This window comes from Saccostrea cucullata, unplaced genomic scaffold (assembly GCF_032062105.1).
Source record: "Saccostrea cucullata isolate Sc308-1 unplaced genomic scaffold, CSIRO_AGI_Scuc_v1 ctg1322, whole genome shotgun sequence".
Lineage (NCBI taxonomy): Eukaryota > Metazoa > Mollusca > Bivalvia > Ostreida > Ostreidae > Saccostrea > Saccostrea cuccullata.
Window position 1 is genome coordinate 320525 of NW_026930818.1, and position 27920 is coordinate 348444.

The following is a 27920-nucleotide window of genomic DNA, read 5'->3' on the forward strand; positions in this document are numbered from 1 at the left end:
TAAAGAAAATTATTTTTAGTAAAAAATTAACTCACAAATACATACTGATCACAGTCAAAAGGAAAAAGATTTAAAAAGAAAATAAATTAAAATTGGTTCAAGTTATAAAAATATAATTCATGACAATAAATATAAATGATAAAATATCTACAGACGATAAAAATATTCTTCTTATCAAAAAAATAAACATTCAAAAAATGAGATGTAAAGTATGATATGGCAAAGAATGAATATTTAGGTTTAACAAAAGCTCTGCAAGATATTCTCATCTATCTAATGGACGGACATTGTGTGAATAAAAATCAAACAAAACAATGAACAATATATATATACGAGGGGTTATCAAAAAGTTCGTGGACTGAGGCTATAAAATTAGTACTATGTAATCTGTGCTTTCAAAATTTATATGGAACATAAAACAACAAAAAATAAAGAAATGTTGAAAATTTTAGCCTGATACGTTCATTATTTGCCAAATATTTATAAAATTAAAACGACATTATATGATCACCCGGCGCTATCGTCGTTTATTTTTATGACGTCTAATAACGTCATTATTCTTTCAAATGTCCACTTCTTCTACCTCATACACTTTTTTGATGAGATTCCCTGGAGCTGAGTAAGGACTTAAACCCGCCTTGTTTATTTGACTTTGCAATGCCATGAACAGTGGCCTTCAATGAATATAATATTCCAAATGGATTAACACATTGGGAGAGACCCTCGCTTGATTATGCCGGCATATTTTGCTTTTGGGAGTTCAATATGTACAGCATATGATCAACGTCATTTTTTGACGTGATTGATTTTTCACACGTTGACTGCAAATCGACATAAACCATGTATTCCTTTTCTCCCTAAATCTATTTTGACATTAAAAGACAAGTACTCTGGATGCATATTATTACTCTGTAGCCAGTTTCAATATATTTCAGGTCTATACCAGTTTTTTCAGGGGCAAAACTTTATAGAATATTGGAAACGGAAACCCCTCCCCCCTTTTGACGTCATTTTCAAGGCCTAATTTGTTTGGACATTCCGTGTAAAATTTACGATGAAATTTCATAGAGCTTTCAGAATTAAGTGAAAATTTCATATTTTATGGAACAACTGTGTCCCAACACATACCTGAATTAACGGGATTTTTGGATGTCAAATGATCATATCAAAAGAGTTTTTCTCATTAGCACATAGGTCGCAAAAACGTCGTTTTCGAGGTTGCGCCGCCTGGACATGCTTATAAATACATTACTAATTTATTATAAAGTAAAATTTATAATTTATGGTTTATACTTAAGATAGAAAAGGTGATGCTAACTTAATATTTTAAAATTCATTGCCGTGCCTAAAGCGGTTTTAATTTTATGACGCTAGTCCACGAACTTTTTGATAACCCCTCGTATTGTATGGCTTTTTCAGGTTTTTCTGAGACACATTCTAAGGGACATAACTCTTATATTTGCAGCATAGATCATCTTGTCCAGGCCATTACGACTTTGTTGAAAGCTACAAACACTCCCTTGTTAGGTTTACTGTAATAAATAAAAAGATTTCAAAATTAAAAATACACATAACATGTTTACATAATTATCTAATTTAAATATTTTCAGGATAAAAAAATTTTGAAATAAAATTACACAGAACATGTAAACATAAAGGTATTAAAGTTTATAATTTTCAGGAAAATAAAGCATTACTGTATACTGGACGAATTTAAAATGGGGCAAAATTGTTTGCAAGTGTAAAAGGACAAAAATAAGACGGAGCGATAATAACCCTGTATACAGTATTTATACAAACACATTTTTCATACCATCGGAAGTATCTCATTCCCTCAAACTTTCCATCATGTTTTCCATCTGAAAACCAAAATAAAGTGCAAGTTAAAATAAATTTTACCAATAAATGGAAACAAATATGAAAAAACTCCCATAACAAAGTTTTGTCAATGTTTTCGTAATCATACCTACCTTCTTTATCTAGCTCCACCCCTAAATAAGCATCACTGCGCCCCGGTAAATGCCCTACAAACTTCACGGATCCTTGACTTAGTTTACCACCAGCCCGAGAGAATTTCACCACGTCCTCTAAATTAATGTCACCAGGGGAACGGGGAGAGAAAGGCTTCATCCCGGTTGTCAGAGGTGCAAGAGTGCTAAAAATAGAAAATGTTTAATTACTCTCTTTTTTTCCAAGATAAATTAATGTTAATTTTAAGAAATGTTTAATATATTGAGAAACATAATATTAAAATACATTTATGTTACTACATCAAATTGCAGGTGTAAAAAAAATTTGATTGTTCGTAATTCAAAAAGCGAGTTCCATGGGCCTTAACTTTCACCTAATCGAGAGTCACAATGCATTTTAATCTGAATTTTGAAATACTGTTCTTTAGGAGATATTTTCCACACTAACTATTATACTAAATCACCTTCAACACCTCCCTTAAATTTCCCCAAAGGAAAAGTAAGTTTATGTATAAATAGCCATTCCTACTTTAAAATACTTAAAAAATGACTTTAAAATGAATTTCTTGTCTCGTCATTGATTGTACAATGTGTCTTCCTATATATAATTTTAAAGTTCAACAGAATAAATTTGTTGGAAAAGTTGTACTTCCAAACTTCTTTAGTAAAAGTCATACCAGACCCAGGAGCTACAACTATATACAATGTAACTTCTGGCCACCCTTATAATTAACATTATTATACTTCTGTTAAAATGTTTCCTATATAAAGTTCAGAGGGTAAAATAACTATTCCCCATAGTCTGAAAATTTCCCCCCATAGAAAGCTATACCCCCGGGGTATAGTTTTTGCTACCCACACCTCGGAAAATTTTCATGCAATTTTTGACGCCAATTTTAATTTCCAGCGTTAAATCCATAGCCTGATGATGTCATGATGACTTATGTAGCATTGTGACGTCATCAGGATTTCAGCTCATTCTCGCAGTATTATCTAACACCAAAGTAAATTCAAACCTAAGAAATTATAATATACATCAGTATAATAAAACACTTATCCACTGGCTGTGAGTGAGATAGCTCTTTTATCAAACCCTTGACAGGAACTATTCCCCTCGGGCAAGCCCTCGGGGAATAGTTCCCTGTCGCGGGTTTGATAAAAGAGCTATCCCACTCACAACCATTGGATAAGTGTATACTGTCTCACCTATTGGAAGCTGCTAGCATGTTCCTGTTATGTTGTGTAGTGAGTACGCTGGGAGTGACGGTCCGGAGATTTGCGGTAGGGGGTGCAGGGTTTCTCTTATTGAGGGTCCGATCCATGGGCTGGGTCAACATAACCAGTGACCTCTCTGTACCAAACGTCCCTGACCTTTCTGTACCCATCGTGAGGGAACCCCTCAGTAATTCTGAGGAAAAAAGAATATATCAAAATTGCATGCAAATATTTCTTAGAGCTGTTTTCCACTATATACTAGTATTTATATATAAAGTTATTTGTTGCTGTTCATAATTAAACATATGTTACCAATGTTACCGTAGTTATAATAACTGTAGTTGAAATAAATTTTAAATTCAAAATATGGAAAACCCTATAACCAATTATCCAGATTACACTGTTTATTACAAATCATATTCCATCTATGAAATATAAACAACCTGGCAGTAATAATCAAAAATTTCATACTATCAATGACCACAAATCAAAACTACAAAGCCAATTTTTAGAATTATAAGCATAATATCCGCTGCCTAACTAAAATATCCCAGCACAATTTACAGCTGAATTAACTCCCCGTCAGCATATGTGACTGCAGATATTTATGTCCTCAATAAGTCTAAAATGCTGAATAATACCTCGTACATAAAATACATTAAACATGGCCATCAACAATCATTTCTACTCAAATAAAACAAACCAGAGATGCTAGCTACTATTTGGGAAGAAAATATCTCTAACAAATGGCCATACCTGTGTAGCGTTCTATCATGTCACTTTTAGTTGATCTATGTGGTCCTAGGTATTGATTTTCAATTTAAATGTACTTTCGATAAAATACTAAGCATGCAGTCTATCACTCCGGGAATTAAAGGTCCGGGTATTTTAAATAACACGGCTCTCTTAATGTACGTTTCTGCTTGCCAATGTAGTTTTCTGTCTGTGTTTACTTTCTGTGGCCTTTAGTCATTCTCTTTAATTAATGTTTTACCTGCACCTTAATAATCATACACACACAAGACCTGCATATTAATAAATATACCTGGAAAATGCAGGCATTAATTTGAGCTTTATGTACTGGTTTTCTCTTGGTGCAACAAGATTAAAGTTAAATATTCCTAATGTGGTTGTCTTTTTTTAAATAAAACTAGGTTTACAAGCATGTTAGCTGAATTCTTTCCAAGATAAAACACAGCAGTTAGTTTTTAAAGGTTTTAAAAATTACATATACCAACAATTTTTTCTGCATTCTCTGCAAGTTAGGACAATTAAATTACTTTCATAAATTAATAAAAAGAAAAAGAAAACCTTATTCTAAAAATACTTGGCAGCATAATGAAAATATTTTTAATTGGAATTCGACTTAAAATGAAATACGAGGGTTGTCCCAGAAAAACGTGAACATTTTTAATATCTTTTGTTTCACTGAGACTATAAAGTTCAAAACTGGAATACATCATGATCAACATTTTTTGAATAAAAGTGAAATATCTCTAAAAAAAATTTTCCTGTCATGTAAACAAATCTATCCAATCAGCCGTCGGAGCAACACTGACAATGTCAAAACATATCTTGTAGTGTTTAAAAATTTGTTCCGAAAACTGTGTCTATAAATATTCATTTTTTAAGCCCACATTCGGCAATGTATTTAATCTTGTTTTAGTTACCAAGTTATACATCTCAAATACTAGTGTTACTAAAAGACTGAGGAGTTAATTCTTTCAATAGACAATTTCACATTCCCGATCATAAACCTACATGTACTTGATCAAATTATTTAACAGCGGTTTTCACGTAGGCCTTTCATGTCTTATCTTTTCAGTTCGTCTTTATTTAAGTGGTCTATTCTCTTCTATCGGATAACCAGTCAAGTTAACCTGAAACCTTTTCTACTAGATATAAACCTGTTCCCCATAGTTATATTTTAGTTAGTTACATCTTTTTTCTTAATTATCCTGCTCAACATAGTGTTGCTTGATAATTTGGTGCTCCACTTTGCCGCTTAATGTCACCATTTTTGACAAGGTATAATTCAAAGCGCTTTGGTATTCATCGTCATATATCTGTCATTAATGATGTCAAATAAATGAAATTTAAACCACAACTACACCAAATCATAGAGTATTTATGTGAGTAAAATTTTTGACATTATATTGCCATATAGCCTGATAACAACGAAAAATTCAAAAGTTATTTGTAAAAGCTGACCACCGCTGTCTAACATCATCTAAATGCTGCTTTAATATGCATTTGACATCACAGGCCTATAATACTTGGTCAGAATATCTAAAAAGATGATTTCCAAACAGCATGCCAAAAATAATTAGTTTTGGTTGAATAGTTTTGAAATATTCAAAAAGTTCGCATTTTTCTGGGACAACCCTCGTACTGTACTCAGGGAAATTTTCATCCCCATTTTATTTTTGTCCCTTCACCCTACCTTCATTACAGCGAGGTTAAAATGAGGCAAATTCAAAGAATACAGTACAATTTCTTACACAAAACTATGACTGGACGAATTTAAAACAGCTAGTCCAAATTTGTTTGCAAGTGTTAGAGGGCGTAAAATAACACAGGGGCTAAATTAACAAATAATAAATAAAACACAATTTCCCAATTAGAAGTATTTGCAATAAGATCCTCACCCCTTCCGTCAGCTGATTTGGATCGTGGATGTTTACAATACGATGGCTCCATCTCGTCCTCAGATCCCTCAGATCCCAGGGAGTCGCGTCGCCGACGGTAACTGTACTGGTGGGTGACAGACCGTCTGTGCTGTGGGTCAGGACTGGTCGGGGAGAGGCGCGGGGAGACTTCCTGGAGCTTGGTGTTCACCAGGATATCGGTTCCAGTGTCGCTCTCTTCTCCGTCCTGGTAAAGTCCCGACTTCTTCAGTCCATCGTAGCCTTATTTCAAAACAAAAAAATTCAGTGAAGTGATGGTAATTGTATGTCTACATTTTGAAATTAGAAATTTCATACTGCCTCATAGCATTGTCCATCAATTATATTTATTCAAAAAATGTTTAAAAGCTTATTGCAAGAATAGAATACACTGATTACAATGTCATGGAAGTTATTCAGTTTAAGTATTATATATTAAATGTATTTCCTTGAAAGCAGAAGCATGTGCAGTTTATGCACTCCGTTTTTTACAGACAGTAATAATAAGTATTTTGGCATTTTTTTTAACCATTTAGGAAAAAAGGTAAATCACAGTCACAGGGCGTTAACTTTTGTAATTTCTATGGTGATGCTATGACTTTACCTCTTTCCTGGTAGCTGGACTGGTACACAGAGAGCGCTGGGTTGGTGGGTTTGTGGTAGGTCCCCGTCAGATAGTCTGTGTTATTGCTGCGTTCTGACAGGGCTGAGGACGGGCGGGGTGGGATGGGCTCTTCTGTAAAGTAGCATATAACATGATATTTATAATGTCAATAAAAATATCTTTTGTATTTAGATATTAACTCTGAAATGAAAGAGAAGCTGATATACACAGGAAGCATGCAGGTACTTGTTTTTAAAAAAAATGCAAAGACAAAAGAATGAAAGTCTAAGCTATAAGATATCCATATAGAAGCACTGTCTAAGATTTGATGAAATAAATTCAATAATGAAAGCTTTTTAATTACTGTTTGGAAAGAACCAAAAACGTTTAATTTAATGTTATAAAAATAAAATATAAAGAGTTTTATTTCTATTAAGGTGCAATAAAAATTTAAATATGTAGTGCAAAAATTGTTTGCAATCTGAGTCAGAAATTTCAAGTAAAATGCAAGTTCTGTGTCTGGGTATAGAGAATGCCAAAGAGTGATTTCAGGTAAAATAAAGTGTAAATAAAGAAAGTGAATAGAATTAAAGCATAAAGAAATTACCAAAATATCTTTCAAAATAATGATACATTCCAATAGCAACACTGAAATTCTGCTGTAAAAAGGATGCATAAACTAGAACTAAAACAGATTAAAGCTCACATTGTAGACCAAACCCTTTGTAAGGTTAAACAAATTTGAATTCCCAATCCCTCACAACTCAATGTACAAAAGGATTTAAAAACTGTTAGATTTAACTGATTTGAAAAGACCTACATATACAATGTTAAATCTACACAATGAATTCAATTCTGGTTGCAAAAGCTCTAGCTCTTAGTGAATATATTTACACATATACTGGGTACATGTAATTATATATACTAGCTGAGAGATTAGGAAAAAGACAGGTCCTGTCAATAAAAGAGACTTTATTTGTGTTAGCTAAACTGTACCAATTTTCATGCATTTAAGAATATGCATTTTTAGTAAAAAGTAAGTTTATAACTTATGAAAATAAATTCCAAATTAATTCTCGATTTCTAATCACAGTTTTAAATTTCTAAATTATACATGAAGAAAATCATTTCGATCTACGCCCAGAAAGAGAAATTTTTCTACTTTAGCAGTCATTTTGGACATTTGTAATTCTTTGAATTTACCAATGTATAAAAATCAATATTTACATTTGCAAATGTTTTCCTTTATATAACATTACTGAAAGCAATGCGTATCTATAACTGTATAAATACAGGTACGTATCAAGAGGTCATAGATGTCCGTATGGATAAACGTTTGACTTAATTTCACTGTGACGTAATAAAGGATTGACGCGCATTCAGTTGATTACATGCATGCCGTTGGGTTTGAAAAATAATGCAATTCACACGTTAAAACTCACAATCAGGAAAATATAAAGTATGAATAGGTCACAAATGTAAATATAAGTAATAAGGTATCATTTTAAAACATCTATCGGGCTATAAATACGGGTTGTTACAAGATTAAATTCATCATAAAGCCCTTCGAGCTTTATGGAATTTAATCTCGTGACCAACCCGTATTTATATCTCAAAAGATGTTTAAAAATGATACCTTATTTCTTAACTACATTCTTTAGTTTAATCTAAAATTTAACTTTCTGTGTCATATATTCAAAATCTAAAGTTTTCCTCAGAACACGATTTTCTTCTCCAACCTGGAATATAATGGTGCTAATTTTTATTCTTGAGTAGATATATATAAAAGAAAGCAAATGAGTGTGATTCTACAAATAGGAAAAAGAAAACAACAGTTAGATAGAAATATGAATATTCTGGTTAATAAGAACAGACCACATGCACACAACAACCTCACCAGAAGTGCTAAATTAGACAACCACCATTGGGGGGCAGTGCCACACTTCCAGTTCTACATATTTTTAGTTGGTTACCTCGTCGACTACCAATGTGGAAGCGGCGAACGCAATAAACGCATGCAAACCTACCATCCCAGTCTAATCTAGGTTGAGGGGCGTGGTCTAATCTAGGTCGAGGGGCGTGGTCTAATCTAGGTCGAGGGGTGTGGTCAAAGTGATAGGTGGTGCGCTGATAGTTGGAGGTTGATGGAAGATCCATGTAACCAGGAGAGGGTGACCTTCGACCTGACATCCGGGGGTCAGGCGTTCTGGAGCGCCCTCTATAGGTAAAGTGAGCATGCCTAAGATCTGCCTCTGACCGTGACCATTCTATAACCAGTCATGCGTGAATGAAGAAAACAGTAGTAAGTAAAAAGAGGCCAGTGTTCATTGTGAGTTTTGTTAAATACAGGTTCAAGGGGAAGGAAATAAATTCTCATTTTTCAGTGAAAATGCATCAGTGAAACTTGTTACACAGCCAAAACCAGACAAAGCTCATTAAATTTCAGAGAGTGATTGATTGCAGACTTGTTAATTACTTCTGATATAAAGAATTCCATTTTTCCAAGTAGTTGTTATTCCTGTAATAAATATTTCCATGATATATCACAGTAATATTAAGCTAGCATCTGTCATAACTGATCTAAATATTTTTATCCTACCACTATCTAACACTACTGTATATATATCTGAGCTTAACTATTGCCTATCAACTAAAAAGCTTTGTTCAATATTTCTCATTTCACTCTCAAATTTTTATTCTAAAAGTATTGAATTAGTGTTCCATGCATGCATATTACATTGCACTCTCAAAAATAAAAGGAATAAATTCATGCTATGATGTTTTACAAGCCATGTAATAAAGCAAAGCGCACTAGTCCTAACCTACCTCTGTTTTTATCAGCAAAGTTTGGGGTAGATTGGTAGTCATGTTGGTAAGTGTTCCTCTCCAGTTCTTTATAGGAAGGTTCTGTATAGGATGGCTTGGAGAGCTCAGAGCATGATTTACTCGGTGGAATCTCATTTCTTCTGCTTCTCTCTCTGTCAAACTTATGCCACTCTGTTTCTATGGTGACAGTGTTGTCAGGTGTCCTTGACCTTTCCCTGCCTGGCTGGTTATACTCAGATTGTCTGGATGTATTATAACGAGGTAGTGTGGTTGGCAGGGCTTCCCTATCCCCGCCCTCGGGCCCCGTCCTGTAACCTTCAGATCGGGGTGTATCTTCAAGGTCATATTTACGTCTGTCTGTGTGTCTATCTAAACTGCTGCTAAGTCTTGAAAATCTATCAAATCTAGGCTTTATATCTTCTCCATCTGAAATTTTTCTGAAATTAGCATCAGCTCTTTCTAAACTGCTCCTCAGCCTAGTTTCTGCCTTTTGAATACTGCGACCAAAGTAGTTTTCTTCTTTGGTAGCACTGTCTTTCATATCACTGTTCCTGTATTTCCCGAGTGAATCGGCCTCTGTTCTGCTATATCTGTTGTCCGTCTGTCTGTGAATGCTACTTAGAAGTCTAGCATCCTCTTGTTCTAATGACAGCCTGCCTGATAAAGTTCTCTCTTTGGAAAACCTGTCTGATCCTAGGTCCAAAGTCCTTTCTATAAAAAAGTGGGAGAAAGAGAATTTTATTTTATTTTGTTCATTATGCTTGCTATAACTTTAAATGGTCAGGAATATGTTAAATGCATAGAATAGCACCCTGATAATATGCAAGACATGAGAAGAAGTATAATTTGCTTTTATAAATTTCTATTTTAAAGTGGTAATGATAGAAAGAGGGCAAGACAAGACAATTGAAGTTCTTACCCAGACTGAATCCCCTGGTGTGTAGAGGTGCCCTGACTTCTCGTGGCGAAGTCCTAGCGCCTCGCGGTGACGCCGTTCTGGCCTCTTGTGACGACACCCTAACATCCCGCGGTGACGAGTTTCTGACTTCCTGTGACGACACCCTGACGTCTCGTGGGGGGATCGTTCTCTGTCCCTCCTGCTTCAACTTCATCAGTTCCTCCCTAACCTGCATGCTCTCCTCATGGAGTTTGTAGTTTCTCTCCCTCAGAGCCCGGTTATCTTCCCTGAGCTGCTGTATCTCAATCAGGATCCGGTGTTCTGGTTCAGTGCTCGACGAGCCACCATATCCTTTCTCATACATTTTGGATATCTACAAAATGGAATTAAAAGTCATCACTACTGTCCTAGAGATTTTTTATTCACTTTTAAACAAAGATGCAACTTTTTAAAATAAATCAAGAATCTGGGCCATAAAACATATATGAGCTCACTTTTACATTAAATATTCCATTAAAATTTTGCAAAAGTGAGACTGAGATCAAAACTAAGCTCATCTAAGTTTAGAGCATTTACAGTTGACCTAGGATTACTCCATTCTCATGATTCTGTACAAGCCATACCTGATCGTGCAGTCTCTGGTTCTCCTCCTGGAGGTCCAGATTCTGGGATTCCTGCCCCACTCTCAGGGCCTCGTTAGCTCTCTGTAGTTCCTCCACCTTCCGCTCTGTGTTGGAGAGTTCTGACACAGCCGTCTCATTGGCCTCCTGTAAATCCTGTACCTGACTCTCCAAATCAGCTGGAATCGGATAAATCTTACATTACCACACCAGTTAATAAAGTAGAGTGCATACATATAGATATTCATTGCAAAAAAAAAAATGTATTTAGAGGGTAATGTCTTGTCCCCCAATATCAACTTATTAAGTTAGCTTAGTATCTTCCGAAGAGTGCAGGGATTAATTGAATGAAATCTTGCTTATATTCTCACCTTTGTTTTTCTATACATGTAGAGATTGTTGATTATCTAGAGTTTTTTTTAATTACAATGTATTGGTTTCCAATATAGTTACAAATTACAGGTATTTTTAATTTTACTGAGCCACACCTATTTTCCTCTGTAGTACGTAGGGATTATTGGGATTATAACTGATCCCCTGGGACATTTTGACGTCCATTCTTACCTATTTTCCTCTGTAGTACATAGGGATTATTGGGATTATAACTGATCCCCTGTGACATCTCGCTGGTCTCCCCGTCTGGTCTTCCGTTCCTCCCCCTTCTCAGTTCCTCCATCTGATCCCTCAATTTGACGATCTCCCCCGCCATTATATCCTTCTCACTGAGCACCTGCTTGTACTGCCGCTCAAGCTACAAAACACATTATCAAAGTTTAGAATCTATGTTTGTGGAACTTGAAGTCTTTGATTTTCTTATGTTACTTTGACCTATCAAAGTGACTTTCACCTAACATGAATTAATGACACTCACTATGATGAATGACATGTCTAATCTATAATTTATTTCAAAAGATATGACCTAGGTTTGTAACTTTGTACATGTGTAAACAGGCAGATTCTTGCAAAATTTTATAAATCATAAACAAAACATCTACTGAATTTTTACACATTTAACGAGGCCATGTCTAATTATTTCTGCCCTAGGGATTTTGATGATTTTTTTATAATTAATTTTTACGGTTATATTTATTGTTTTAGGATTAAAAAATCGAATGTTTACCACCCCAACTTTTTAGTGGGCCATCTTAAATATTGTCAAACTTTACTATTAGACCCTATGGAAATTTGTTGGAAAATCGCCAAATTATTACATTTTTTTCCATATTTTTTGTACTTTTGCCATAGGGATTTTTTTCTCATTCAAGCAAATGAAAGTAAATGTAAAAAGTCACCAAATTGTGAAATTTCAAAAAAGTTCACCATCTCGATTGGTCTAGTAGTAATTACTTAGTTTATTTTTTCAAGCCAAATACTTCTAAAATTGCCATTTTAAGATATAAATACATATCTTTGCTGCTAAATTATCGGGTGCATACAATTTTTTTGGGCATACGCAGCACTGTTAAGGCCTACTATGAGAAATCAACGGAAAATAGACGTGCAAAAAAGGGGGACCTTTTAAAAACTGAATTTATTTTAATTTAGCTATTTTATTATCTCAGAACACAAATACTTATTGAAATAGCATAGTATAACCCACTTTGTACTGTATGAAGTTTGGTCCCATCGGTGGACAGTCACGTGATAATTGCATAGTTAGTGTACTGAATGTAGGTCATGAACAAATTTCAATATCGCAAGGGCATACCCTAGTTGAAATTAAAAATTCAAGTTATTATTTGTATCTGCATACTTTGTAGTTTCTGGAAAGTGCTGCTGCTTTGAATATATTTCGCGTTTCAATAGTTAAATTTTCAGATAATTAAGCTAATGTCGAAATATGTTTGACTTTTACCAAATATTTTGTGTACTTATAAAATCACGCCCTCGATTTAAAGAAAGCAGCAGCACTTTTCAAGTTAAGAAAAATATCCTTTATCTATATTCAAAAAATGGTTAAGATCTATGAAGTGTATGCCCTTGCGAATGTGCGATTTTATGAGGCATGTCGATGTAAAATATACTTAACCTGTACATAAAAACACGATATAATTAATTAAACACATTCTCTTGATAACAAATTAATAATCGCACTAAACAGAGGATATGCATTGGTATTAATCGACTATTTAAAACCTGTAAATAATATTTCGTTTAATAATAAAACACATTTTTCATTGTTAAAAAATACCTCAATCTGCCTCTCACAGCACATGAAATACGTCATTTTTACAAAAATGACGTCATGTTTACAAGTTCATGTCGATCAGTGCTTTGTCTATAACCAGCTACATGGGATTTAACTAGCAGGTTTTTTAAATGCATTGATAAGTTTTATTGTTGTTTATTATGCGAATACAGTTAAAAGTTGCAAACTATTTCATTTTCAGGTACAATGAGAAATACATAAAAGTCATATTTTTGTGTGACGTCACAGTAAACTTTTCCCGTATAAATTAGGCCCCGCCCCCTAATTCAAGCCTTAACAATGCTGAGTAAAGAGCAATTTTTAGATTGCTAGTATGTTCTTGGGAAGATACGTCATCAGTTTTTAGTATAATATCCATGGACGTCTTGAACATAAAAGCGAGTCATGCGTCAATCTTCAGGGTCATGCATTGCTTACAAAATCCGAAAATGGTGATGTTGTTCTAGACATTTCAACGTTCTTTTTCCAATAGTTGTAAAAATTACTTTTTCAGATCAGTAGGAGTTACAAATAATGTTCATTTTTTAATTAAAATTAAAATAATTTTCAAAGGTGTACTGTCACACAAATGACTGCATGAAATTAAAAAGCTGCGCAAAGTGATGCGCACTCGAATTAGACTCGGCCTCATTAAGGCAGAATCTCTTACCTCCTGTATATTACTAAATGCCGGGGAGGAGCGTTGTTCCCTCATTTTCACCGTGTCTAACTCTTCAGTCAGCTGCTGGTTCAAGGTCTTTAACTGCTTCAGCTGAGAGGTGAGGTCATGAACTTCTGTCTCCCGGCTGCTTAGCAACTTCCTCAGGTTCCTCACACTGTCCTCAAGGTCCTGAATTCTCTGACTCTGTGCATCCTGTGTACACACAAAACGTCCATGAATTCAAATCAGAAGTGACAAATGCAGTAATCAAACTGATGCATACAAATGAGAGAGATACATGTATTGCCTTATTTCCCTACTTAAGAGAAGATGAAAATAATATCATTTAGCTACAAAATGCTGCTATCTGAGGAATTAATACATCTGACCTGGTGATGAAGATCAATATAAACTCAGTAATTACCTCACAGACACCTGCTCAGCAGGTAAAATAATCCATATCTCACTCATCCATATAAACAAATATTCACTTCAAAACATTCACTTCAAAAGCTTCTTTTATAAAGTGTGTACATCAGAAAATTACCTCCTAAGTCTATGGAAATCTGATATTTGCAAATTCACCAATCTGATAATCCATCAATTATAACAAAATTCTGACAGTGAAAGTATACACTTTCTTGATTTTTTGAGGCATGTTGAGACTAAGCCTAGGATATGCTTTGAGGTGTGACATCGATTCTTTTATGATCACGCATTTAACCTCTTTCATAATTAATGACACAAAAAGAGGCATTGTTAATTATTTCTGCTTCAGTGCTATGCTGTGTAAATAATGTGCTTTTAAAAAAATAATAAATTTAAACAGTAAGTGTGTGAATCTATTTTTCCTTAGTTTACACTGTGCATACAGAATGTGTTTGCTTAAAGTAGTCAGGCTTTCATATTGATAAAAATTATGGAATTTCCTTAAATGAAATCACAAATATATATATTTTTTTAATTTCTTATTTTCCACAAATTTGCTAAAAATTGTTTTGAAATTGAAATGGAAACATCTTATAACTAAAGATGCTGGATTTCTTGAATGAAATTTTATTGCTCAAAGCTACAGGTAACGGAAAAAGAAATTGAATTTTTTTTTACTCAATGTTAGCATGTACAGTACAGTATCAGTATCTATCAATATAGTAATGCTTCTCTGAGTATAATGTCTTTATCCTGATCACTTTAGAAACTAGCACTGATTCAATAATACACTTATGCGAATTATAAGATCACAAGAAAATGAAACAAAATTACTTATTTTAGAAGTCACCAAATTTTTTTTTGGGGATTACCGATATGAGATATCTCATAATTGAATATTTATTTTAGTAATAGAAAAGCATTTTTTAATCAATTTTTAGTTAAAAAAAAACAATATCCACAAGGGCAAGCCAATCATTTTAGGTCCAGGTTAAGACATTCTAGTGACTTACATCATGGTATCCGTTCTCGACGGCCCCCGGTGTGAGTGTTCTTTCGCTGGCTCGAGATGACACATTAGACCTATTGACAGCTGGATTAGCTCCCCTAAGAGCTGGTGATATCTCCCCCGGAACTCTGATGTGATTATCTGGCGTCAGGCTCCGTCCTTCTGTCTGTAGCCGCTGTTGTGTCGTGATGATCGGCAGACTGGACGAGCTGTGAGCACGCTCATGAGCTCGTACATTGGGTGAGGGAATCAGTGGGGTTGTCCTGTTTGACCCTGACCTTTCTGACCCTGGGAGGCTGCCGCTTTTTTCAAAGTACTGATTGAGTTCCTGTTCGCTAGTCAGACTCTGTGGACGACTTCCTCCCGACCCTATGGATCCCGCGGAGTATAACTTGTCTCCACTCGTCTGTAGGACGTCACTGATCAGCTGAGGAGTATTCCTCAGTGAGGAGTGGTTAGACATTGGCTGAGGAGTCTGTCTCGCAGATCCATGCTCTGACCTATTTATGGGAGTTGACTGGCCAAGAACATCATCCACAAACCCTGCTGTGGGGGTCTGTCTATTAGAACCTTGTAGTGACCCCTCCACTGACCTCTGAGGTGACCTTGACCCATCTCTGACAGGGGTCTGTCTAAGTGATCCTTGATTTGAGTGGTAGGGAGAACCAAGAGGGGACTTCATGTCTTGTGTTCCTATTATATCCTCTACAACCACATGAACACAGCCAGAGACAGAATTTTCATTTGACCTCGCAGGGGATTTTACTCCCTCACTGCTGTAGAGTTCAGCACTATTTGAAGCACTGTTGACTTCTCGGATAATTTCCTCCACCGTTTTCTGAGTGGTGGGTTGTGACACAGAACCAGCACTTTTCACAGAGGATCGAGAATGTGGCCTCTCCACCACATCATCTACAATGGTGCCATCTTGGAATGGTTCAGCAGCAACATCTCCTATGGGAGTCCTTCGTCCTGCTGAGCTGAGTGGCTCTAATTCGCCATCTCTTGATTCCTGGGAAATCTGTTTCTTGACCAACTCCTCAAACTTGTTGGAGAGATTGAGAGAGGATTCCATTACCTCTTGTTGTTCACTGTAGTCTTCTCCTTGATTTGTCTCACTCCCTTGATGGTTGTTTGTTTCTACCAATTCATCCTCCTCTGGAATCAAACTTTTTCCAACTTCATCTTCAATGAGATCTGAAATCACACAAAAAATGTTTATAATATCAAATATAGCCCTTAAAACAATTAAAACATACTTTTTAAAATTTAATTTTAATTCAATTTAATTTTAAATACATTTTAAGAAAAAGAACTATACAAATTGATCACAGGATCCCTACCCCTAGAACATATGCTTCTAGGACAAAATCCTCCCTAATTCTGTGCACTACAGCTTCACAAACAGCAGATTTTATGCCTTAAAAGAATGGCTCTTAAGACAAAGTGTTAAATCTAACAAAGCTGGAGTAAAGTTTCCAAAGAACAAAATCCACTACAAATAGTTTAAATCAACTGATAAATTCTGATAATGGATATTCTTTTAAAATATGGACCGCTGAAATCTATACATGTTGGGGCACACACATTAAAATTCTCAATACAGTCACTGATAGCAGTGTATACAATTTCAAAAGACTCCACACCGATAAATAAAACAGATCTATCAATGGCTTGTCATTTCCTAAATCACTTTTCCTTTTGTTGAGACATTCAGTGAAGGTTTACGGAACACTACAGGCATGGCCGCATGTCACTGTCTACTGCGTCAACGCTTCACACGTATCATAATGGATAGACAAAACACATGCTTCTAGCGGATCTTTGTCAATAAAATAAATTTATAACTGATCCCCTATACCTAGTGAACTTTAAACATTTTATAGGTAATTTGTTATGCTAGCTATAGCTTTCATTGGATTTTCTTTTCTGTAAAAGGCAAAATATTTCAAATTTACATGACAATTTACATGAATAAACTATACAAGAATGAACATTTAAGAATATTGCAACAACCTATTTAAAAGAAATCTTAATTTAAAAAATTAACAAGGAAAGAAAAATATAAGGGTATTCACATGAAATACCGGTACAAATGTGTGCAAATGGGTATATAGAATGTTGATAGAGACATCTAGCCTCATGCACTGAAAAATGCCATTTACTGTATCTATTGTCAAACATTAATGGACTGCTTCTTGTCTTAGCTGATAACAAACAAAAGCTGTACGGTGATAGACAGATAGCCCTAACAGAACTTTAACACTCAAGTACCATAAAGTTTATCTAAATATTTTGAAGATATGGTCACCAAGGCACTGCATTATATACAGCTTGTAACAGACAAGAGGGGTATGCAGGGGTGTCAGGATTATCTGTGTTTGTGAAGTAAAAAAATGATCAAAACCTGCCAAAGATGAAGGACATGCATTTTCTGGGTTATTGAACAAATTAAAGATGCATTTTTTGGCATAAAATACATGTAATCAAGTTATTATCACATAATGTTACACAATGACACTTAGAGGAAGGGTCAGAAAATGAAGGATGCAACCAAAAGATTAAGCATTGAAATACATTGAAATGTTCTACTAGAGCAAAAAGTCAGATTCTGAAGTATTCATAAAGTTACATAACTTTACATTCCTAAGGCATATATAGACATCTAAAAGTATGTCACTGTGTCATAAAACTTTAATAAAATAAATTTGTAAATCTTATAGGTAGAACTATATCATGTAAAATGGTCAATCCAATGACAGGCCATTTTGAATCATGAACAGTGGTTGGCTTTCATCATATATAAATATCATATTTGACATTCATCATATTTGGAATCAATGGTGGTGAGCATGCATATGTATATATAAAACTTTGCTATATTTCACATATCATATAGGTTAAATATACCATTACACCTACCGCAAGACATTACAATCACTCAACAGTCCACGTCTATTATTCTTAATAAATCTAGTCATTCATAAAATATTAACAGTGATATATCCCCTTCATGCCAATATTGTTGATTTTGTATGTGTTGTTAAGACATGTTACCGAGGTCAGAATATTTGCCGGGTGTGAGATGGGTGGTATTTAAATCACACATTGTGTACATTCAAATTCAGGTTAATTCTTTACCTGTGTTAGTTTTACTTATCAAATATTAATGAATTGAGATTAGGGATTAAAGATGAAAGGTTTACCCTTATATTAGAATTTAAAGTTGTTTTTTTTTCTTTCTGTCAGTGAGATCCTTTCTTTTGAAATCAAATAATATAATGCATTGTTTATGTTATATACTATCATATACCATACTGTGTATAGTGTCATTCAATGTCATTCATGATCCAGCATAATGTATCAACTAAAATTTATGTTGCAAAACATATATGACTTTGTATTAATCACAGTCAAGAGGAGATGTTCAGCATAATTTTGTAAATGTATATACAATGTACAAAATACTCTAAATATTCTACAATATCACATGCATACAAATACATCAAAATAAATCTAAATTAATTAACTAAGTACAAGTACAGATATAACTTTGTTACACATTCATGTTAAAGTTGTTAAATTTGGCTGGTTTAAACACATTTAAAAAGCATTATTTCCCTACCCTGCCTGTCCATGATAATGGTAACAGATATTTTCCTTTAATTATAAATTTTGATGCCTTGTAAATTCAGAATGACAACAAAAATTATTACACAACTTTCTTTCAGGGTAACATTTCACAGGATAACAATGTCACACGTTTCCCTAAAAAAACATGTAATGTATTATATTTTTACCTTGCAATTTCCATCTCAACAACCATTTTCATAAGACTTATTTAAGTAGAATAAAGGTCTGTGAGAACACACACACTATTTGTCAGCATTGTCAGTATCTAAGACTTCATAAAATAATCATCTCTCTATCATTAAAAACTATATTAAAAAGCAGACTGTTTTAAACTACAAAACATAAGGCATATACAAGCACTCCCACCATATTTTTTCAATAACTATGGTAACCACATGCACAAGTGCACTCACATTTTTGGTGCGTTTCCTTCAATATTGCTGCATATAAAATTTCAATTTACTGTTTATACATGTACATCTATTTCTTGTCAATCTGTATGTTCTACATCTTGTAAAATGGGCCGGTGAAATTGTTAAAATGTGCCGCATTTGAATTTTTTGTATCTCTTAACATGTAACAGTGAACAAGCTTAAAGTCAGTTGTACAGTGTATGTTGTACACATGAAATAAAAAATTATTGGGAACCATCTCATTCTCATCTACCAGATATATACCTCTCTTTCTCTCGTCTTCAAATTTCGATGCACGAAGAGACTAGACAGTAGACTACATTAATCTTGTGTTTAATTTACAGGGAAAATTAATTACCAAGACTCCGTTGGTTCTCTTGCATAATTAGTTCACATTTTAAACTCAATTCTAAAAACATCTTCGGTACATAAAACCATAAATCTATACCTAACAATTTAACTTTCAATTTATATTTTTCTACAATCAAAAAGATGCGCGACTCAACCAGGAAATGCAAATCGAGTACAAAATTTAGAAACGGTAAAAGATAGATCGGATTTTTCCGGAATAAAATCTTTACCTTCTTTTATGTAAATATCTGCTTCAAATGTGTAGTGTTTGATGACTACGTCCTCTATGGGGTAGGTGTTTCCCTCAATGACCAGATTTCCGCGGTACACCCCGGTGGCTACCTCCAGCTCTGGTGAGAAATAAGATTCGTTTGATTCGTCCCAAGTCAGTCTAATGGGCTCTTCCTGAAATTAGATTTATAAAGAACAGCAACTTAGATAATTACAAAGGTCCCTCGAAAAACTATAAGGAATGAATACCCCCATCTTTACTTAATATATGGCAAAGACCAACTGGCACCAACTTGCCCCCCCCCCCCCCTCCCCACTTAATATAAATTTTGAATGAATTCCACAACACCTTTGATTTTTCAAAATTTCAATGATGTTCTCCGTTTATATAAAAATTATTTATATTGGGGGAATACTAGCTGCAGATTTGTAGCTCCCTGCTCAAAAAAAAAACTTCCTGGGCTAGAGAGCTACAGCCTACAGATCTGCATGCCTGGGAACCTTGGGGCGGGGGGGGGGGGGGGGGGGGGGGGCATTAGAAAAGTATTTAAATAAAGACTGAATTAACAATCACGTCCTCTTCTTTACTAAACACATTAAGGGGGGACCTATGTCGTTCTACGTCAAAGCAGCGTTATGTGACGTCACAATAGCGACGTTTGTTTTTGCAACTGTGATTATAGGCATAACATTGTTATAAAATCAAAAACGTACACAGTTTACAACAAGAATTTTTTTTATCATTTATAGCAGTTTTATTTGATTTATGGAGTTTGTTAATATTAGAATTCTCTTTTGGTTGATAATTCAGTGGTAATGAAATATCTTCATGATATGCTGATATAAAAGCGCAAAAAAATATAAGATAAAATTCAGCAAAGAAAGCGCCTAAAATCAGGGAAATATGTTTAATTTTATGTTTACCATTAATTGTACCAAATCCCTCTTTCTCTCGTCTTAAATTTAAGAAAAAAAAATCAGAAAAAAAAATCAGAAATGTACTTGTACCTATATTTACTTATTGATTTATAGTATATGTAGATTTTATTGTATAAAGTCATTCCTAGGTTCTATTAGGTGTTGGTTGTTGACGGGGAAATTGTGGGGGGGGGGGTGATTAAAATGAAGAAGAAAAGAGTTTATCTGTTTAAATTACTTCTAATCAAAACAAAATACTCGTTTTTTGCAAAATAGTTTTATATTCAGATGTTTGTCAGTGCTTACTTACCTTTTTTTAGTGCAGAAAGGTCAATATTTATGACAAAAGAGTACGAAAATAAAAGAAAATGTCATATTTCTCGTTTATTTTATCATAAAGGTATATTTTTTTCTATGTTAAAATAAAGAGAGGGGTCATTTCTTTTAAAAAAATATGAATTACAACATTTTCACACAAAGACTTTTCAAAATATTACCTGTTATGCATGTCAGAATTGTAAAAAATACGACAAGAAAAACGGGGTGATACTTACATTGTGCTCCTTTATAATTTTTCATGTGCAATGAATTGCATTGAATTTGCCTTCATTTTAAAGATATAAGTCATATAAATTAAATACCTGTTGATTTCGAATGTGATTTGACATTTTTGGTTCTTTTTAGCGTATATTTGGAGTAGAACAATAATGTCTGAAAATAATCTATTTTTAGCATTTCACACTGTTTTTGCGCGTGCTCCTGTGTAAAAATAAGCATATAGAGGTATTGTTTTTTATACATAAAAATTAAGAGCAAGTGGTCAGGAAGGAAATGTCAAAGTTTTGAAAATTTCACACAAAGACTTATCGGACATAGGTCCCCCCTTAAGGTACATGTGTAGTTTAGCAAGGATGGAAATTGAGAAGCCAAATAATTGTTTCGTGAACGAACTTGAACGTATTTCAGGGGAGGGCTGAAGCATATACAATGTTTCAACTTTTTTGTCTTGCTGAACGTACCGGTATATCATGTGCAACACTTTCCCATGATTTGATTGCCTTTTCATTATTTTTCGTCCCACTCTCTATCACAATTAAAGTTCCGTGTCATATTGTAAAATATTCAAAAGTTTATATCTCATTTCATTTTACATACTTACAGTACAATATAAGGTTTTCCTGAATACAATGAATTTGGTTGTGAACAGTTATGCCGTTTTATTTTATTACTGGTGTAAAATGATGATTCAATTTACAATGATGATTTCGCCATGATAATAAAGCATGTAATTCGACACAGAGTACTTGTATAGAGTGTAAAATTTCAATAAACCATGTGTTTGCGAAACGCTAACATTATACTTTTCCAATTTGAAATCGAAATTTAATCCAGTTTGACAAATACATTGAACAGTAACAAAGCCTATTTAAAGTACAGAAACATTTCATTTTCAAAACGACGACGAGATGTTTTTGAACATTTGAACTCTTATAAGGTCGGAAACTTCGTCTCAAATACTTTTTCAATTTAAACCTTAATGCAAAGAAAAATTTATTTTTTTACACAACTACTATTTTTTTTTCTTTTGTTACGTATGCTCAAATATTTTATTTTCACTTTTAGTAAATCGTTTGAGCTATTGATTTCTTACCATTTTATACGAAGGAAAAAAGACGACATCGTGGGAATTGGTGCGCAGTGTTTTGCCCCACCTGTATCGACAGGTGGCTTTCTGTAAAGAGGGTGACAACACTTCATCCTCTCTCCCGGGCATCTCGTCTTGTGATTGGTCAATTTCAGATGTCACTGTGGTGTTTTCGGCTGACGTTTGTATGACGTCACTTTCCTCTACCGTTTGTATGACGTCACTTTCCTCTACCTCCTCATTTTCTTTTTCATCTGATATATCGTCGTTTTCCACACTTTGTTTCTCCACTACAGCTCCACTTTGTAAAACATCCACTTTTCCTTCGACAGATTCTTCCACTACGTCCTCGTTATCCGATTCAGAATCAATCACTTCTGGTTTCACTTCTAACTTTCCTTCTTCCTCTTCTTCCTGTTCTAAAACTTCTGAAGCCTCACTTTCGATGTTTTCGTAATAAGGAATGGCATCCACGGAATCCCCTTCGTCTTCGGAATCACGTATAAAGACGCTAGATCCGCCAAACTGGGAGTCGACTGCTGGAGTTTTCTGTTCGGTCTCTTCCGCCCCCTTGTCTTCGGTAGTGTTCACATTGTTGTTGTCTTCCGTCGGAGTTTCCGGGGCAGAAGATTGATCCCCTTTCTTTGTGTCTCTGTTATTTTGGGTCTCTGATTCCTCTGTTAAATCTTGTTGCGAACCGGCTCCTGGAATTGTATAATAAAGATATATTGCAATGGATGTGAATGCCGATTCAGCATGCATTCTTGCATGAAATCAATTAAGAAATAAAGATACATGTGTATGCCGATCCAGCATATTTTACATGTTCTACAGAAAGTTTCACATGAAAAGAAGTCAAGAAACGTTATGTGGTATCGATATAGCTCTATGCATGATGTGCTAAAGTATTTTCACTATAATTGCACCAGTCTGGTACATTAGAAGATTAAACGATTTAAAGAAATACAAACATATCGATCTGTAGTTCTAATCCTACAATTTAAAAACTCATGTACAGAGATAAAATAGTTATTCATTGATTATCGAGATAAAATTCTTATACTGACACAGACAAAACTTTGAATAAATACACACAATCAGTAGATGGAATAAAATATGTGTCTATACTTTAAACAATGTTGGAATTTTTCGCTTAGCCGGTACGTGTACAATTAAGACATTCTAGATAATCCCTACCCCATACCTACCTGTGCACACCTCTGCCATATTTCATCTAAATCCATGTATACCTTGGATCCACTCTCTCTCTCATCCCAATATAAAGTACTAGGGGATGGTTATGTCACTTTAACGCAGTGATCAAATATTAACACCTTAATAAAAAAAGCTTTATCGACAGGTAAAACACAAGGTATTTGTCCCCAGAGAATAGAACCGACAAGGAATGCATGTATCTGCTTGTTTCATTATTAATCCAAAACGGGGTGGCCGCGAAATAGACCTTATATCAGTGATTATATACAGCTTTGCCTATTATTATTAACCAAAACAATGCCAAGTAGCACCCAACTGAGAATTGTTTTACTGCTCATTGATTAAAAGTCTACAAACAAGGTGAAAGAATAATTAAGTTAATCAGAGCCCTCGGCCAGGTATTTAAATCAGTGATTTACCTTGCAAGGCAGCGGCGACCTGCATCAGCGACAACATTGGTAATGGCAAGTCAAAGATCACAATGTACGATATCCGATTATATCCTCGTACACTTAAACTCACAACATAAAGTTCACTGATAAAATCTCCCTGATAACATCCTAGTCTTTCTCTTGGAAACAGAGAACCCTCCAGTAGTCTGGGAATCGGGAGGGAGGGGGTCAATTTCAATCCCCGTGTTCCGAGAGCTGACCAATTCCAGACCTACTGTACACGCAATGTTTAGTTGTGTGCCTGAATTATAACTATACTAATCAGACCGAACAACAACAGCTAGATCTCTCGATAATCGATATTCTGCCGTGGATCTACCTGAGAAGACGGCGTACACCTCAGAAATCGATCCCGGTCTCCTACCCCAGCACAACAAACTAACCTTCTAGTTCTTTACAAACCATCACGACCTGCAATTAGTTCCTATTATGTGATCTCAATAGAAAACAAATTTATTTTCGTGCCGAAAAAAAGCGGATTTAAAAGTTTCATACCTTTTTAAATAGCAAATGGACAAAAGCCTTTGGCTTTGACGTTGCAGTTTTAAAATAACCCTCTATATGGGTGTATCTGTTTAATAATTTTATTGTGGTGAGGTGAGGGTCAAGCACACAGTCTTTAAAAAAGATGCAACGAAACCTCACAGATTTTCATTTGTCTTGAAAGCTTTGCCATTTCTTATGTTTGCTTTAAATATTTGTTTTTGTTTGAACCATTTTTCATATTTAAACCCTTCAATAACCTTAAGAAAAAGATATAACATTATCTACATGTAGGTGGAGATTATAATAAACGAGCCTGGGTTGTAGGAAATATATATCTGCTAAAACAACTGGGAAAATGAAGATTCATTTATCAAGTTCTAAAGAAGGACGACTCCAGCAAGAACTAGTTGCCTCTGAGCAGCAAGTATCCCAATGGTCGATTCTATAGGTCAGAGAGTCAGTGGTACAGTGATTTGTCATCATGTTAGTCAAAATATAACCAGATGATTTTGCAAACAAGATTTTTATATCGAGGCCTCTGCGAAATGGCGACTTAAAACGAGATTGTTGAAAGCGAGATTGTTGTTACATTAACTTATTTTTCAGTAGCCCGTCTCAGTAAATATTGATCGCAGTTAGAACATCTCCTTGCGTACCCAATCAGTTGAGAGACACAAACACTACACAGATGATAGTGCAATACATGTATTACTATATAACTGGGGAAGTTGAGGATTAATTGAAACTCTATAATATACATGTATCATCTATTTGTCATACAGCCGAGGTACATGTACTTGTTAGTTGTCATTAATGTCTTCTGAACCAATCAGATGTTTCAAACTCTGTAGTGTCTTCTATTTCCAGCTTGCGTGGATATAAAGAAATGACATATGAATGGAGATGAATATTGTCAATTAATAAAACCTCATCTGTATATCCAAATATCGAACTGAATGCGACAGAGAGTCTACTACTTGAAAGGGAGGGATAAATTCTGTTTTATACAAGTATACGTTGTATATCAATGAGAATGCATATATACATATAACTGTAACTATATGGGCCACCACAATGCAAGGTTTTTTCATTACAAAATGTGTTTTTAATGATGTGGTCACTTATCAGTTTTGTAACATATTGATCTATAACTTTTTTTGCCTCCTGACATCTAAGATTTACAGTCGTCCGCGTGGCGCAGTGATGAAGTAGCAATACCCCCCCCCCCTTTTTTTTTAATGAAAAAAAAATGTAAGAGTGTATAATACCTCGAAAATATAAAATTTCCCCGTCAAACACATCTATATGTCGTTATATGCAAGCAGATTGTACTTTTTCTCACGTTTAAAGAATGGCCCTATATTTTTAAAAATACACAAGGTAAGAAACAAAAGTTGTAAACAAACTTTATTAAAAGAAGGTAATAACAGTGTTACTTATCATAATTTTGCAAGCACCCTGTGGGAGATGCGTCTGCTACCCCCCCCCCCCTTTTTTTTTAATGAAAAAAAAATGTAGAGTCGCTAAATATAGAAGTCAAATCTTACGTTGCGGGTACTTTTTTCACGTTTAAAGAATCCTATTCGGTATAATAAAAATACACAAGGTAAGAAACTGTGGACGCAGAGACCGGTCCTTCGGATGAGACCGTATAGTTCCGAGGTCTCGTGTCGCATTGAGTAATAGGTGCTGGCACGATTTAAAAGATGCATAAAATTTTCTCCTTGCTCAATGCTTTTCTGTTTCGCCTTATCTGATTGGTTAATTGTAATACAGTTTAAATACAAAATTTGCAGCTCTCCACCGGCAAGTGGTGGTGATTACGGCATATTAAACATCTGGCGGGGTTTAGGCTATAGAGACTAGTAAAAGAACATCATATGAGTGAAAAATTCTTTAGAGGGACGTTAAACAATATACAAACAATCAATCAATCTAAGATTTACAATCCAGCATGCAATTCCTTGATGATTTAAATTATTGCAATAAACATATTGTGGCGGTGACCACTGTCGCTACAGTTTAGCATTTTGTTAATTTTTCTCCTTTCAGCAAACATTTGACAAGGTATGTGGGTGGAATACAGAAAAGTTTTTAATATCAATACCCTGCGTTCAGGGACACGACAAGTATCTACTTTTCAGTAGGAAAATTCTTAACTAAAGGGTTAGGATTTAAACCCCCTTGTTTGTAAATGTCTGGATGCAAATCAAATAGCACCTTTTCATTGATAGAAGAAATTTACTTTATTCAAAGGGTCTATATAGCTTTCATTTTGTCATATCAGATATTAATTTTGAACTGTAAAATATTTATAGAAAACAAATAAGGACAAAATCAATGGCGTTTAATGTTGAATGAGCTTCTCAAACAATTCTGAGAAATAAAATTGCAAATAAAAAAGTTATTATAAAAACAAATATCATTGGTGCTAAATTCTAAACGATTTTTAAAAACCGTTTTGCCTGACATATTTATTCTAGATACTTGAAAAGATTTTTGAATGTATTGAAAAAGTTCCATAAGTGGTAAAACAAGAAATAAAGTTGTAGTTCGACAAACCGAGTTTTCATTTTTGTATAATTATGAATCCCCTTGAACATCTAGCACACATTTGGTCTTATGCAGTCCTTCGGTCTATTTTTATGGTTGTCGTAAAGTGCACCAAAAACGTTAAATGGTTTTAAAGTAAAAAGGAAATTTACGTTCAGCTGATTTTTTGTTGCTATCTCCCTGTTTAAAAAACAATTTATGCCTCACAGTGTTGACGATGCCTATTCTTCAATTGCCCATAAAAGAATGAAATTAGTTTTCTTACAAGTCTTGCCAAAATAATGATAAGGATGTGATTTGTTAGAAAACTCATTTATTACATGAAAGATCCTTTAAAATCCCCTAGAATGGATCGTTGCTACGTATTTAATGGAAAAGCCAGGTACACACATACAAAGACATGGTTAGCATTGTGATGGCTGTACACGTACCCCTGTAACTGTTACTTTTAACATGACTACGGGTCGGCGTCTCTTTGGTGCCATTGCAGATATTTTCTTGCAATACGATACTTGGTTTCGTTAACTTTGGTATTTTATATTCAAGCAACAAACATGCATTTATTGATAGTCACACGTCTATTGTGCAGTGAAATGATACTGTCTCTGACAATTTTTGTAGAATGATCAAATGCCAAAACAGATAGCTTTGTACAAAATGAAATCGACAAAAACACTTATACATAATTAACTGATCCCATGTCCCTGGTAAATGACTTGAAGAATTTTCATATCAAAATAAAGTTTTGTCCAATATAAGACCCTAAAATGGCAAAATAGACCCACACCTGATTTACCCTAAAAGATACGAATCACTGAAAGAACATCTAATAGTACTCACGCGTAAGTTTCCTTTGACCACGATAGACTCTAAGGAGTAAGGTGACAAGCAATTGCTCAATGTGGTAAAAGTCCATGCATGGTGACAAGAACACACC

General features: G+C 34.6%; 1 protein-coding gene across 7 annotated transcripts; it reads right to left on the minus strand.

Moving 5' to 3' along the window:
• Positions 1-1405: 1405 nt before the first annotated feature.
• Positions 1406-27920, minus strand: LOC134230238 (uncharacterized). 7 transcript variants are annotated; one of them, XM_062712005.1, is made up of 16 exons: positions 27824-27920; positions 22284-22981; positions 19714-19888; positions 15091-16283; positions 13658-13861; positions 11364-11550; positions 10803-10978; positions 10201-10552; positions 9282-9992; positions 8483-8722; positions 6456-6587; positions 5834-6094; positions 3177-3378; positions 1971-2155; positions 1814-1859; positions 1406-1532 (listed from the first exon to the last, which is right to left on the minus strand). In XM_062712005.1, exons 1-16 carry the CDS (start codon positions 27897-27899, stop codon positions 1472-1474), a joined length of 4899 nt encoding a protein of 1632 aa, XP_062567989.1. In that variant the 5' UTR covers positions 27900-27920; the 3' UTR covers positions 1406-1471. The 7 variants fall into 7 exon arrangements, with proteins under 7 accessions (XP_062567989.1, XP_062567987.1, XP_062567988.1 ...); XM_062712003.1 differs by having other exon boundaries at positions 8429-8722; XM_062712004.1 differs by lacking the exon at positions 27824-27920 and adding an exon at positions 23912-24245 and having other exon boundaries at positions 8429-8722.